The sequence below is a fragment of the Asparagus officinalis genome, chromosome 5 (assembly GCF_001876935.1).
Source record: "Asparagus officinalis chromosome 5, Aspof.V1, whole genome shotgun sequence".
NCBI classification, from domain to species: Eukaryota; Viridiplantae; Streptophyta; class Magnoliopsida; order Asparagales; family Asparagaceae; genus Asparagus; species Asparagus officinalis.
The window spans coordinates 46044490-46058874 of record NC_033798.1 but is presented as its reverse complement, the minus strand read 5'-3'; the positions used below and the strand labels follow the sequence as shown (position 1 = coordinate 46058874).

Genomic DNA, 14385 nt, shown 5'->3' with positions numbered 1-14385 from the left:
TTTTTAAATTTGACACTTAAACATCCTAAAGTTTTTAAAACTAGCACTTAAATGCCCTCAAAATTTGCATAACTGAGAGTATTTATGTGCAATTTTTAAGAACTGTAGGGTATTATTCAAGTGCTAGTTGTAAAAACTTTAGGACATTTGAGTGCTAACTGTAAAAACATTTGGGTATTTAAGTGCTGCCAAAAAAACAAGGGTATATAAGTGCAAGTTTAAAAAACTCGAAGATATTTTTTTGCTACCGAATACAAGTAGATACATATAAGTGAAAGCAGTTGAAACAATAGGGCAGGGTATATAAGTGCCATTTTTTCTCATATCCTGTTCTACATACATAACATTTATGATTTGATATTGATCTGACCGTCAAAAAAGATTTTTAGAGAAAATCCAACTTCTGTAGCACACTGCTTTTCATTCTACTTATAAAGATGGGAGGTAGAGACCCTACAAACAATATCCCATGCCATTTATGCGTTGAATTTGCACAATATAAGATCCAGAATCTAAACTCTTATCGCTCAAACCTGTCCTCTCAAACTAACTACGAACCAAATACATAAATACACCTCCAGCAAGCCAGAAAACCAACATAAACAGATATTTCACCCATACTTTCAGAAATGCATGAGTCATTACAACAATATAGGCAGAAGGAAAAAGATCAAGCAATGCAATTAAACTATTTTCGTCCACCACTCCGACTCTGAGTCCATGACGAAGGCTTAATATTCCCTGCCAACAAAGCTGATGCAGAACTCACTTTTAACTTCCTCCTCTTTGACTCGAGCTCTAACATCCTGCTTCTAGATGTAGATGGTTCTCCAAAGATTGAGGAGGCTTTGATGGCAGCTCGCTTATCCTTCCTGTTCCTCTCAAACTTGGAAGAGAATCTCATGCCAGAGGCTACAGCTGCATCTTCTGAAGATGAAGGGAGAAGTCGGATTCCTAGACCCATCTTTCTTGAAACCTCTTCTTCCTGAGCGACTTTCTTCTTCTGGCCCTGAGAGTAAAATTATGAAAGTAGAAGTTAAGAATCACAGGGTTTTGTCTGATATATAAAGTTCTAGAGGGTTTTGTGAAATTTACCCTTTAAAATGTCGATGTACAATAGTTGATTAATTGCCTAGACAAGTTTAAAGAAAAAGAAACCTTGTTGCAAACAATGTGGTAAAATTACTCCTTTTCCGAAGACATGTATATGGTTTTCTTTCTTAAAGCCAAAGTTAGAAAATGCGTGCTTCTAACCTACGTGGCAAAACTCATCTGTCATGGTTACAAGTTCAGGTTTTTTCCCCCTAGAAACCAGTTGTTCCACAAAAACCACCTTTGATTGTCAATTTAACCATAAACCGCCTTTAAATGATTTCTTGCTACAATCAACGACCTAGACCCACTTTGTGGTTAAGTTTTTCCAATAATTGACCCCACCTAACCATCATTAAGAATCACCTCTCTAACATACTTGATTTTTGATAACTAATCATTATACCCAAAAAAAAAAACCGAAAAGCGGATAGAGGTGGTTGATTACAACAAAAACTTGTTTAAAGGTGGTTTATGTAGAAATTGATAGTAAAAGGTGGTTTTTGTGAAATGACTATGTTTTAAAGTTATATCCTAGGAGGAAAAACCTTTAAGTTTTAACCACTAACTCAAACATTAGCTTGCAACCAATGATTCTTATTCTTTTTCGCTGATCGGTGGAGGAAATTTTCACTAATCCTCTAACAATAAACTATGAAAATGAAGTAATTTTCTTTTAAAAGCATTTTAAACCTACTATAAACGTATGCAATAAAAAGGTTGAGACCCAATATCCAACCATTTACAATTAAATTCCCACCCAAGTTTTCATACATTTTGCAGTTCAGATTGTTGCCCGTCACTTAAGACACGTACCCTATTACCAAGTTTTTACCATGTAGGTAATAGTATATATTCATTATCCTCTCTAGAGAGGACATACAAAAACCAGCTTAAAAAAGGTAAAGATAAATAAGTTAGCCTATTATCTTTAACCTGTGCTCTAAATATATAGTATTAAATATGCATCAAACTCAGCACCTTCAAACTCTACTCTTTCTTTTTCTCACTTGGACTTTCTATTTAAACTGCAAGCTATTTATGCCCCTTATTGCAGTATTGTTCTTTTTTTAATTATTTTTTCTGCTCACGCAATCTCGAAGCAATAAACAGAAGTCCCCATACTTGGAAAACTTAATACATGTAAGAATAAACAAATAATCATCTAAAACTTACCCTAAGACGAGCACGGAGGGCTCTGTTAAGATTGTAATCATCAGAATGCCTACTGTCAGACACTTTCTGCAGGCGAACTAGCACCGGCTCGGCTTCCTTCTTCTTTTGCAGGTCTTCTTCTTGGTGCTCAAGACGGTAGAAAGGATCTGACAACTTGGCTCTGTCTTCATCTGCTGGAAGAGCAAATGTTTCAGCATCCTCAACATCATAATCTTCTGTCTTCTTCTGGGCTCCACTAATAATCACATATGCACAATTCTTTGGGTCTGTCTGTATGACTATTTCATGCTGACAGCATGCTGACTTCATTGTGAAGCTCCATATCTAATTGTACAGAAGCATCAAGATGATGTATTAATCAAGGAGGGAAGAACAAACAAAAATTGCTTAAAATACAACAAGCCTAGACAAATATAAACGGGTACACAATACCAATGATTAATAGAAAACAGGTCAAAATGGTAAAATCTATGAGTCAAGCTTGGAAACAGCAGCAACTTTGAAAAGTTCTAGAGTAATTAATTCTAATAGACTCATCTCTATGCTTCACACTGGATTCTACAAGATCATATGCACTAGAAACTGCACGCTCGAGTCTTAAAATCCACAAGAAGAAATCAAGCAGTTAAGTTGACTCAACCCAATAGAAAATATAAGATTCATTATAGTGAGACAAGTTTCGTACTGCATTGACATACTAAAAAAATTGTACGCAAAACCATCAATCCTCGTACCTTTGTAGAATAATAATTTCCCACTTGCTTTTTCTCTGCATTGAATCTTACACCCTTGGCAATCATGGAATTGCATCCACCACACCATATATTGTAAGGCATCTCGAACCTGAAAGTCAAAAGAATGTCATGCAGTTATAGTAAGTGAAATGAGTACAAGGCAAAATTTTCTGAACAATGCCATTTCGAAGCTGAAAGTCAAGAATGTCATATGTTATAACAAGTGAAATGAATACAACAAGGCAAAACTTACTGAACCATGTCATGAAATATTTTACAGGTAACAGTCGACTTCATATATTTTCTCAATACATGTAATTTTTAAATAGTTTCAGCAAATTTCATCTGTTTTTAAATATTTTCTCTCACCATCTCACTTTCAGTTTGTGTTTTGTTGTGTTTTTTTTTTCCTTTTTTCGGGTGGGTTTCGGGGGTTTTTTTGGGCTTTTTTTTTGGCAGGCAAAAAGAAATTTCACTATGATCAAGAAATTTTCATATGCTAACAGTTGCCTTTATACATTCCGCCTCCCTGGCTCAGTTTAAGTACAAAACATGCAATTCTAGTGACAGCGGTTTCATCTGCTTGTTCACTCCCATGAGTAGGGTGCGAGATTGATAATCGATACCAAGATCCACACAAGGAAATTATCCTCCTAACTTTCTCCTATTGTAGTTTAAGAAGATACTATGTACCTCAATCCCATAATCTCCACATCTATCTATAGAAATCAAGAAGATGAATACCCCCCACAACGTAGTCTACTGGCTGGGGGCTTAGTGTATTGGCTCAAAAGGGCAAGGATCAACCCGTGTCTATGGCATTACCAATCCTCAATTTCTAATTATTAGGCATGATAACACTTGTGTTATTCACCTATGTCTGGACTGTGGAAGGGGGACCCCAAACCCCGGGGTTTACTTGGTGTGGTACTAAGCCAAGGTTCCTTGCACCGAAAAAATCAAGAAGATGAGCACCTCTTAAAGCCTAAGCAGTTACATTTGTTCTCATTTGGGAGAAGCTAGCACGAAAGAACATAAGCTAGCACGAAAGAACATACTTCCAAGTAGAATCTAGTCAATGCAGACTAGCTGAACCTTGTCAGAAAGCAATACAGCTATGAAAATATGGAAGTGGACTCAAGCACGGTCTCTTGAAAAGAGAGAATGAGAGAGACCACCACTTACTGTCCACCCTGGTCACTCTATGCAATCTTGGGGATTAAACATTTGGAATCCTATTCTCTTGGATGGACATGGATTTACAATGAATTACTGAACTTAACATCTATGCTACTATATAATGGAAAACTTCAAAGTAGACGACAAATGGATCGAAGGTGGACATCATGTAGAACACTGATGAGAAAAATGGAAATTTCATATATAATATTATAGATGTCATGAAATATATATCTCTCACTCATTTAAAAGGCAGCATAATTCTTTCAAATAATCTTAGCAAAACAATTATAAGATGACAGAAATATTAAATATTATTTTAAATAAAATATTCTAAATAGAGATTTAAACATACCTTTTTAATTTTTAATATATATATAATGTCTTTAGTAATTTACTAACTTGTATTATTGGTAATTAGAATTGACAAAATTATCAAGTAATAAATTTATATAACACAATTTTCGTTGTTACCAACTAGATTAGTAATAACATATATGATAATATCTCTAACTATAGATGCATTTTCACCCATCAAAACGGCTTTGAAACTAGCAATAACAACTGGCCAAACTTGAATCGAAATATACAAGATCCAAATGTGAGTTAATAATAAAATTTTATTTATTTTGATATCACATTCTACATTTACAATGTTTTAAATAAACTAGTCAAAATTTTGTATTAAAATTGTCCATTGTTTAGTTACTAAATAATAAAATCTATGGTGCATTTTTTACACTGAACCCTGTTAGTAACTTATATGAATTAAATCATCTTAAATTAATTAGGATGCATTTTTTACACTTAACCCTATTAGTAACTTATATATGCATTAAATCACCTTAAATTAAATAATATGTACAACAAATAATTATTTAGACAATAATTACTTTTACAAGAAGATGCATGGCATGTGCCGATATGCTAGTTTCCTTTTAGATAGCAAGAGAGATTGAAGTCATCCATGTATGAAGGTGTTCCAATGAATTTGCTATAAGAGTAATGCTAGGTTGTAAAGTTCATCTGGTCATAAATAGAGGTTAAATAATGATCAGTAGGTTGAATGGAAGCAAGTTGTTCATACAGACGCACACAGACACATAATGTCAAAAACATAATTACCAAATGTTACTTTCAACTATTAAAGAGTCATTCAAAAATAAAGCTGATAAATGAAACTAAGAGAAACAACCATAGGTTAATTCAACTAAGCCAAGTTAACTGAAATTAAAGACCGGGTAGGGTGTGAGATTGATAATGGATACCAAGGTCCACACAAGGAAATTATCCTCCTAACTTTCTCCTATTTTTAGTTTAAGAAGATACTACGTACCTCAATCCCATGATCTCCGCATCTATCTATAGAAATCAAGAAGATGAATACCCCCAACAAGTACCCTACTGATTGGGGGCTTAGTCTTAGCTCAAAAGGGCAAAGACACTGTTATAAATAACGGTAAATAGCCCCGCAATAGCGGCGCTAATAGCGTTAACGGTCTCTTCCCGTGACGCTATCGCCCGCTACGCTATCACGCAATAGCGTTGACATATTACGGAATATGTGCAAAAGCGGCCAATAGTGTGTCATAACGGTAAATAGTGAGCGATTATATTCGAATTTTGCTTTTTGACTGCTATTTAAAAGCGGTTTGAGGCTTATTTTTTTTAAAAATTAAACTCAATCCTTGACCATTGTATTCCACCGTCTCCTGTGATTTTCAGCATACTCCCGTCACCTCTCATAGCCTTTGACACTTACCTTGATACTTCCTTTCACCTCCTTCACCGTGAGCTCCTCTTAGGATAGTCCTGTCACCGCTAAGCTCTTCTTCTCGAAAATAACGACTTTTTGACTCCTCCAGTCATCTTCGATATTACGTGATGGTTACATGTCTATTTCATGTTTAGGATCTCTTTAAATCATCCAATATGTACTTTTAGATTTCTTAGATTTTTCTTTTTTAGTATTTATACATATCTAAATTAGACCGCTATTTGACTTTGCGCTTTTTACCGTTATTTTGCCGCAATAGCCCGAAATAGCCTTAGCGATGCCCCACCGCTACGCGACGTTATCCGCTATCGATAACCTTGGGAAAGGATCAACCCGTGTCTATAGCATTATGCATCCTCAATTTCTAATTATTAGGCATGACAACACTTGTGCTACTCACCTAGGTCAGGACTGTGAAAGGGGGACCCCAGACCCCGAGGTTCACTTGGTTTAGTACTAAGCCAAGGTTCCTTGCACCAAAAAATTAAGACGATGAGCACCTCTTAAAGCCTAAGCAGTTGCATTTGTTCTCAATTGGGAGAAGCTAGCATGAAAGAACATACTTCTAAATAGAACCTAGTCAGTGCAAACTAGTTGAACCTTATCAGAAAGCTATACACAACTATTAAAAAATATGGAAGTGGAAACAAGCACGATCTCCTAAAAAGAGAGAATGAGAGAGACCACAACTCATACTGTCCATCCTAGTCGCGATCTTGGGGATTAAACATTTGGAATCCTATTCTCTTGGATGGACATGGATTTACAATGAATTACTAAACTTAACATCTATGCTACTATATAATGGAAATAATGAGGGCAAACAAAAAATGGATGAAAGGTGGACATCTTGTAGAAGAGTGATGAGAAAAATGGTAATTTCATATATAATATTATAAATGTCATGCCATATATATCTCTCTCACTCATTTAAAAGGTAGCATAATTCTTTCAAATAATCTTAGCAAAACAATTACAAGATGACAAAAATATTAAATATTATTTTAAAATAAAATCTTCTAAATAGAGATTTAAATGTAACTTTCTTATTTTTAATATATGCATAATGTCTTTAGTAATTTACTAAATTGTATTATTTCTAATTAGGATTGACAAAAATCATTAAGTAATAAATTTATAACACAATATTCATTGTTACCAACTAGATAAGTAATAACATATATGATAAAATCTCTAACTATAGATGTATTTTCACCCATCAAAATGGCTTTGAAACTAGCAATAACAACCGGCCAAACTTGAATCGAAATATACAAGATCCAAATGTGAGTTAATAATAAAATTTTATTTATTTTTGATATCACATTCTACAATTACAATGTTTTAAATAAACTAGTCAAAATTTTGTATTAAAATCGTCCGTTGTTTAGTTACTAAATAATAAAATCTATGATGCATTTTTTACACTGAACCATGTTAGTAACTTATATGAATTAAATCATCTTAAATTAAATAGGATGCATTTTTTACACTTAACCCTATTAGTAACTTATATATGCATTAAATCACCTTAAATTAAATAATATGTACAACAAATAATTATTTAGACAATAATTACTATTACAAGAAGATGCATGGCATGTGCTGATATGCTAGTTTCCTTTTAAATAGCAAGAGAGATTGAAGTCATCCATGTATGAAGGTGTTCCAAAGAATTTTTATAAGAGAAATGTTAGGTTGTAAAGTTCATCTGGTCATAAATGGAGGTTAAATAATGATCAGTAGGTTGAATGGAAGCAAGTTGTTCATACAGACGCACACAGACACATATTGTCAAAAACATAATTACCAAATGTTGCTTTCTGTTAAAGAGTCATTCAAAAATAAAGTTGATCAATGAAACTAAGAGAAACAACCACAGGTTAATTCAACTAAGCCAAGTTAAATGAAATTTTAAAAAAAAAAGAACTTCAATTTAAGGCTTAAGTTAGCTTATGCAGGCTCAAGTGTTAGATATCTTCCGTGGAAAAGAAAAGTGGAGTCGGATGAGAGCAATGGTTACAAAGGCTAGACATATTGGGAAATACCAAGAAAAAGAATTCGTGGAAGTCATGTGAACCCTCATCGACAACCGTTCCAGAATTCTAATTGATACATTATCTCTTATCTATTCTTCTTAAGATCAGCACAGCTTATCCTTATTATCGACAAATGAAAATGTATATATACATTTGTTAGTTGCTACACTTCTTGTTTATAAAGCCAAATAATTCCTCGGGCGCATTGGCCGTTAATCAATAAAAATATTACGAAGTTACTTCAATATGTTTTATAACTCTCCTCTCTTTCTACAATTTCCCTATGTTATGGATCTCTCTTCCCTCGTAATTTATCAATTTATCCCAAAAAATATTTCGTTTTCTATTGGTCTTCCCTCCTCACCATATTTAATAAAGTTACTATTAAAATGTTAATGAGTCATAACTTTATCTACTCTTTCTATTTTTCCACCGTTTCTTGCCCTTTTATGTGCACGAATATTACAAGTTCTCCTAAATATTTCTCTTCCCACCATTGCATTCTCTTTTCTCATGGATGTTTGATTGTAGTATGTTTAGACCTACAACTTGCTGTAATACATTAAAAAATTAGCAACCCATACAAAGCAATATTTTTCTTGCATTGACCACTATTCCACAAGTTGAGCAAATGCACAACCTGGAATAATTACCAAAAAAGTATTGTCATGTTCCTAATCTTGGACAAAGTAAATGAAACCTTTAGGTGACTTGAAACCATGGTGGACATTGAATACATTTTAAATAAACGACATTGATGTTAAAGATAAAAAGCGAGTTTGCTTCTCCATTCATGTACATGTGCTCTTTTGAGTCTTTTCTAGCTGGTATGACTTCACAAACACATTGTAATAAATGCTATTTAGCATTTTTTGAGAACAATTTAACAAGTGTTTCCTAACCACTCCACATCTACAAACAGCAATCGAGTTTCCTATACCGATTCATAGTGCATTTTCCAATCTACATCAATATAAAAAGCAATCTGAGAAATAAAAGAAGAAAAATACTAACTAAATTGATTATGTAACTTTTCTTCAAGCATTTACGGTCGATAATTGACAAATTCAATGAGAGAGAATCATTTGAGATGGCTTCATCATATGCATCATAAGCCATTAAATGCAATAGTTAGGACTTAGGAGTAATAAGATTCTAGTTCCTAAAGAAAGAAAAACTAGAGGTAGGCATATAATAACTTATTGTTAGTCTTGTTAGGTCTCGTGTTTATGAACCTACTCCATAATCTTATTTTAATTATTATAAAAAATTCCTAAAAACGCGTGTCGAGTGTTTGCATTTGTTTTGTTAGGTAATCTACACAAACATTTGTTGGAGGTTGGATGGATTACGTCATAACTATCATATCAAATGGAGGTTGGCGAAAATAGTGGAGTGAAGCCATTTACAATTCAAGTCGTATACAAGATCAAGCTTCATCCATGTTACCAAGATCGAGCATCACGAAGATCATTGTTTGGTATATTTGGTACTTAAAGATCATATATACACACATACACGTTTTGGGTTTTATAGCTTTCAAGTTTATATAAATATGAAACAAATAGTTATTTTTATATACTTACATATTTCATATTTATTGTTTTTGTTTTTGGTTTAGTTATACAAATATGAAACAATAGATATATTCATATACATACTCATACGTTTCATATTTATCATTTTGGTTTTTATAAAAATGCATATATTATGCAAAACAACATTCTTGGGAAAATATTGTGTTATTGGTTTATGGACTAAACAACACTAGTTTATATCTTTTACTTAGTCGATAAATCCATTCAAGAGTTTTCAAAATTTTGTTTATGTCAAAATGTCAAAAACAAGTGTGTTGACATTTCATATTTTGACCTATTTTGCAAAATGACGAGTTTTCATAATTGGGAGATGCAATTTAAAAAATTCTTTTTGTAATATGTTCATTTTCATGTTTATAATTATTTCCCAAAGTTTTATATTTTTTAAAATTTAATTACTATTTTTAAAGGCACTTCAAAACTCAGTTTTCATACATGAAAAGTGCCTGTGCGTGTTTATAAGTTGACTTATGTACTGTAGCAAGTCGACTTATGAACTGTTTTGGAAAATATAATTTTTATCTGCTGAGTCGACTTAAAATTACAGGAAGTCGACTTATAAGTCGACTTATAAGTCGACTTATAAGTCGACTTATGAACTGTTTTCTTGATTGTTATTTTTGTATGTTGAGTTCAACTGAAACAAGTCGACTCATAAGACATACGTCAACTTATGAACTAGTCATTGCACAGTAACGACTATTTTCCAGTTTTTGTTTATTTTATTGTTTTTATGGGTTTTTGGTGTTTTCTTGGGTTGATTTCTTCTACTATGTATATACCCCTTTGTCATAACTATTTTTAACTACCAAGAATGTTTTTAAAAAAGTTTTAAGGGTGTTTAAAATTTGTTTAAGTTTTGTTTTAAGTTTGTTTTGTGAAGAAATTTTCACAAGAGAAAGAGGAGATTATCCATTCTTGTTTGGGCTTTAATCTACATCCACCCACTCTTGTTTTAGAGAAGTTTTCTTAAACTCATTATCTAGCTTGTTTATGCTTAATTAATCATATTTATTTTTGCTAGATTAAATTAAGTTTATATTTGATTTTATTCTTTGTTTACACACACAACCTATGGAGCTTTTAGTAATTCATACATAGTATATTTGGGATTGTGAGATTGTGTTACTTAGAGTGTGAGATTACATTGAGTTCTCATCCATTATAGAGAACAAACAATCTTATATTGAGCTTTATTTATAAGATCACTTTGTAATACACTTGTACACCGAGAGGAGTGTGTGGTGAGACATATGATTGATTCCAAAAGGAGTGACGTCGGTAGTAAATCCTAGGGAGAGGTTGTAAATCCGAGCACTTGAGGAAGGCGACATGAGCTAGAGACCAACACTTAGCGGGTGTAAAGTGTAATTGCAATAATGTGAGTTGTGAAAATTTTCGGTGAGCTAGAAAACCGAAATTGTGTGGAGTTGTAAATGTTTTGGGTGAATGTTGAAAACTCGTGATAGTGGATTCTCCCCAGGAGTGGGGAGCGGAGACGTAGGTCGGAAGGACCGAACTCCGTGATCATATTGTGTGTTTGTGTTTTGCCTTGGCGTAATTTTTGTGCTCATAGTTCATTCTATTCTATTTCACCATTGCATCATATTTATATCGCCCTTAGTTTAAATTACATATCCTAGCTCATATATCTTGTTGTATTTCACACTTGTTAGGATAATTTGTTAATAAGTTTTTAAACTGGCATTAAATCGGATTAGATTAGTAATTTATCCTATTCACCCCCCCTCTAGGGTACTTTCACTTATTTGGAAACAATTAAGAAGAATATGATAATGATGAACTTAATGGAGGAGATCCCTAGCCAATACCAAATAATTAGGATAATGCTTTGTTGTTGCTATTACTTTTATTATCAGTATTATCATTTTTAGCTAAGTTCATTGGAACCTAATATTATTATTCAGTAATATCAAAGACTTTTTCTATAGTTTAGCTCTATTGAGAGCATCTCATAATTAATTTTATTATTTAGTTCTATCCTTTTTTCAACTAAGCTATTTGCAACCTAATAGTATTCAGTAATATCAAAGATCTATTCTATAGTGTATCTCTATTAAGGGTATCTCATAATGAAACTAACAGTTGCATTATCTTATTCTACTGTGTTAAAAATATTAAGTATACCCATGACCCTAGTTCTATTGAAACTTCAACTAAGATCCAATCACTTCTCTTAAATTGACACCTAATCTTCAATATTCCAAACCATCTAACCGATTCTCCCTTATTTATGCGTAGTAGCAACTACATATAACTTCTTACAAGTGCATTCATTCCAATCCTATATGGGCTATATTTTAACATGTAGCATACCATCTGAACATTTTCAATTTAGCTACATAAATTTTAAGGACATACTCATTGCCCAATGGTTTAGACATGTTTCTTCCCAATCTTATAACCCTAATGAATGATGCTAAAAAAATTAGTAATTCCTATGCATTTTGTGGCCAATGATGTGCAAGTACACCTTCAGGCTTTAGATCTTCAAATTTTTTTTTTTTGAAATAAGTTATACTCCATATTTTTCCATTTTTTAAATTGATCATTTGTAGGTATTACTATTACTTGCAGTAATGTATAAAACATACCCGTATTCCTTCACAAAATTTTGATACAATTATATTCAGTGTTTTTCCACTTGCTTATTCTAAGTTTTTTAGGCTCTAAAATTTCTTTTGCCTTTAACCATCAAAAAGTAACCTTGATTATATAATAAGTCACTAATTTTCATGTCATTCTATCTAGAAGTACATTACTTAGGTGAACGTTGCACGCTAGAAATTATAAGAAATCAAATGGCTTCCAACAAACAAAACTTGTTAGCATATAAGATGATTAACTGATAAATCTAACTATTTGGATCGGATCTAGTGACAATTTGTGGTTTATAATCATAGACATGTAACAATGCTTGTATTTGTCCACACACGCTTGTTATGTCACATGCATGAAAATAAAGACATGAAAGGATATCTCATAGCGGACATCACGATGGAGTTTCATTGGCACGTTAACAGACATTAAAGGTGTCCAAAACACTAAATAGATTAAAAGGAAACGTCTTAAATGGTCTTGATTCAATGTTTATTTGCAAACTAGTAATCATAAATAATGCTTATGTAAATTTTGATTATAATTTCTTCTCCAAAAAATATTACCTTATAATAAGAATGCCTTGGTCTAGCTTCCTTGCTCTCTCCCTCAAAGCATGTTGACCATGAAATTTGTTCAAACCACCCTAGAAGTGAATGACAAAAATTGCAAAGAAAAGTCAGTAATTGAATGCAGATGTAAGCAATATAATCTCCCACTAGAACAACTCGAGTTTCTCCAACTATGAAAAATCCAATATCGAAAAATAAGAACCAAAACTACAACACATACCTTTTTTGGTTCCCATTCTGGTGGATAATAAAAGTTATCTGCTCTGGCAGCTGCAAGAGAAGACTGCGAAAAAACGTTGCAACTTAGGAAATAGTTTGGTTATGCATAGTAAAAATTTCAATCGATAAAGCCTTTACAAAGATATGTTAAGCAAAATAAGATCAAATGGTACTTCCCAGTTTGAATAGAGAAATTAAAAAAAAATTTAACCTCTCAAAAGCAGATGCATAAACCTACAGATTCTGGACAGAACTTTTATTATTCTTATAAATATTTTTTAAATCTACAAAAAAAAATCCTAACAAAATAAAAGAAATTGCAAGTTAGAAAACAATCAAGCGTTAAATAAATTGAAACCATCTTAGAAAGAAGTTCCGTTGTATATCATATCCCCAGCTTTTGTTGATTCAAAACGTGAAATTGTGAATGGCTGCCCGAAGTAGCATGAACTTCAGCAAATCAATTGTAGTAAAACAGTATCGGCTATCAATTTGCACAATAGCACTAATTAAGATGAAAACCTTCAGACAGACCCAAGCAGAAAAATCAAATATCCTGTCTAATTTAGGCATAGTCAAATTAATCAGCGCATCGGATAAGTTTCCCAACATACTCATCAAATTCAAAAGGAGAATTAACCAAATCCATGATCAAACCAACCCTCCAAATAGAGAAGAACACAATTTCATCAAATATATAAAAAAAAGATTATCCCTAAAAAACATAACACGACAAATTTAGGCCAATAAACTAAGGAAATTTTTATTTAAAAAAATGTGAATTGGGTGAAACCCTAACCCTAATCCACGATCAGACTAATCCCCCTTATAGAAGAACAGAACTTTATCAACTAAAGGATGTAACATAACAAATTTAGGCTCGATAAACTAAGGAAAACAAAACAAAATATTTCACCTTCGAATTGGCCTAATCCTAATTTGATCACAGGATATTTAGAAGGGATTGATGCTTACCATTTTTCTTCGCTAGGTTTCGACCGTGACGATCACGGATTCACAGTCGCCGATCGAGAGATCGAGAGAGCGAAAAGGAAGAAAAACGATCGGAAAATATATTATCTTCCTTCCCCCTTTCGGCCCTTTCTACTTGGTTTTTTTGCGTTTTTCGGGTTAGCCTCTTAAAAGAGGAAATTTTCAAAACAGTCCCAAAAAGTTTTTTATTTTTCAAAATCGACCCATTTTTTTTTATTTATCAAAATCGATCCACTTTTTGCCACGTGGGCTTAATGAAGTTCCTAAACAGTCGGGGTTGCCAACCCCGACTGTTTAGAACATGAAAATTTTGGGTTTAAGGATTCTAATTAAGGTTTAACACCCTCCTAAACAGTCGGGGTTGCCAACCCCGACTGTTTAGGCACT

At 33.0% G+C, this 14385-nt stretch overlaps 1 protein-coding gene across 1 annotated transcript; it reads right to left on the bottom strand.

Moving 5' to 3' along the window:
- Positions 383 to 14111, bottom strand: LOC109843316 (coiled-coil domain-containing protein 130-like). Its single transcript, XM_020412252.1, has 6 exons — positions 13981 to 14111; positions 13007 to 13069; positions 12781 to 12860; positions 3003 to 3111; positions 2269 to 2592; positions 383 to 1009 (listed from the first exon to the last, which is right to left on the bottom strand). Exons 1-6 carry the CDS (start codon positions 13981 to 13983, stop codon positions 689 to 691), a joined length of 900 nt encoding a protein of 299 aa, XP_020267841.1. The 5' UTR covers positions 13984 to 14111; the 3' UTR covers positions 383 to 688.

Excerpts from the sequence above, each read along its gene's own strand:
- LOC109843316 (XM_020412252.1), bottom strand. Across the intron at positions 12,861-13,006 it reads CAGAATGGGAACCAAAAAAG|GGTGGTTTGAACAAATTTCA; the intron begins GTATGTGTTGTA and ends ATTCACTTCTAG. Across the intron at positions 3,112-12,780 it reads CAAGGCATTCTTATTATAAG|GTTCGAGATGCCTTACAATA; the intron begins GTAATATTTTTT and ends TTTGACTTTCAG.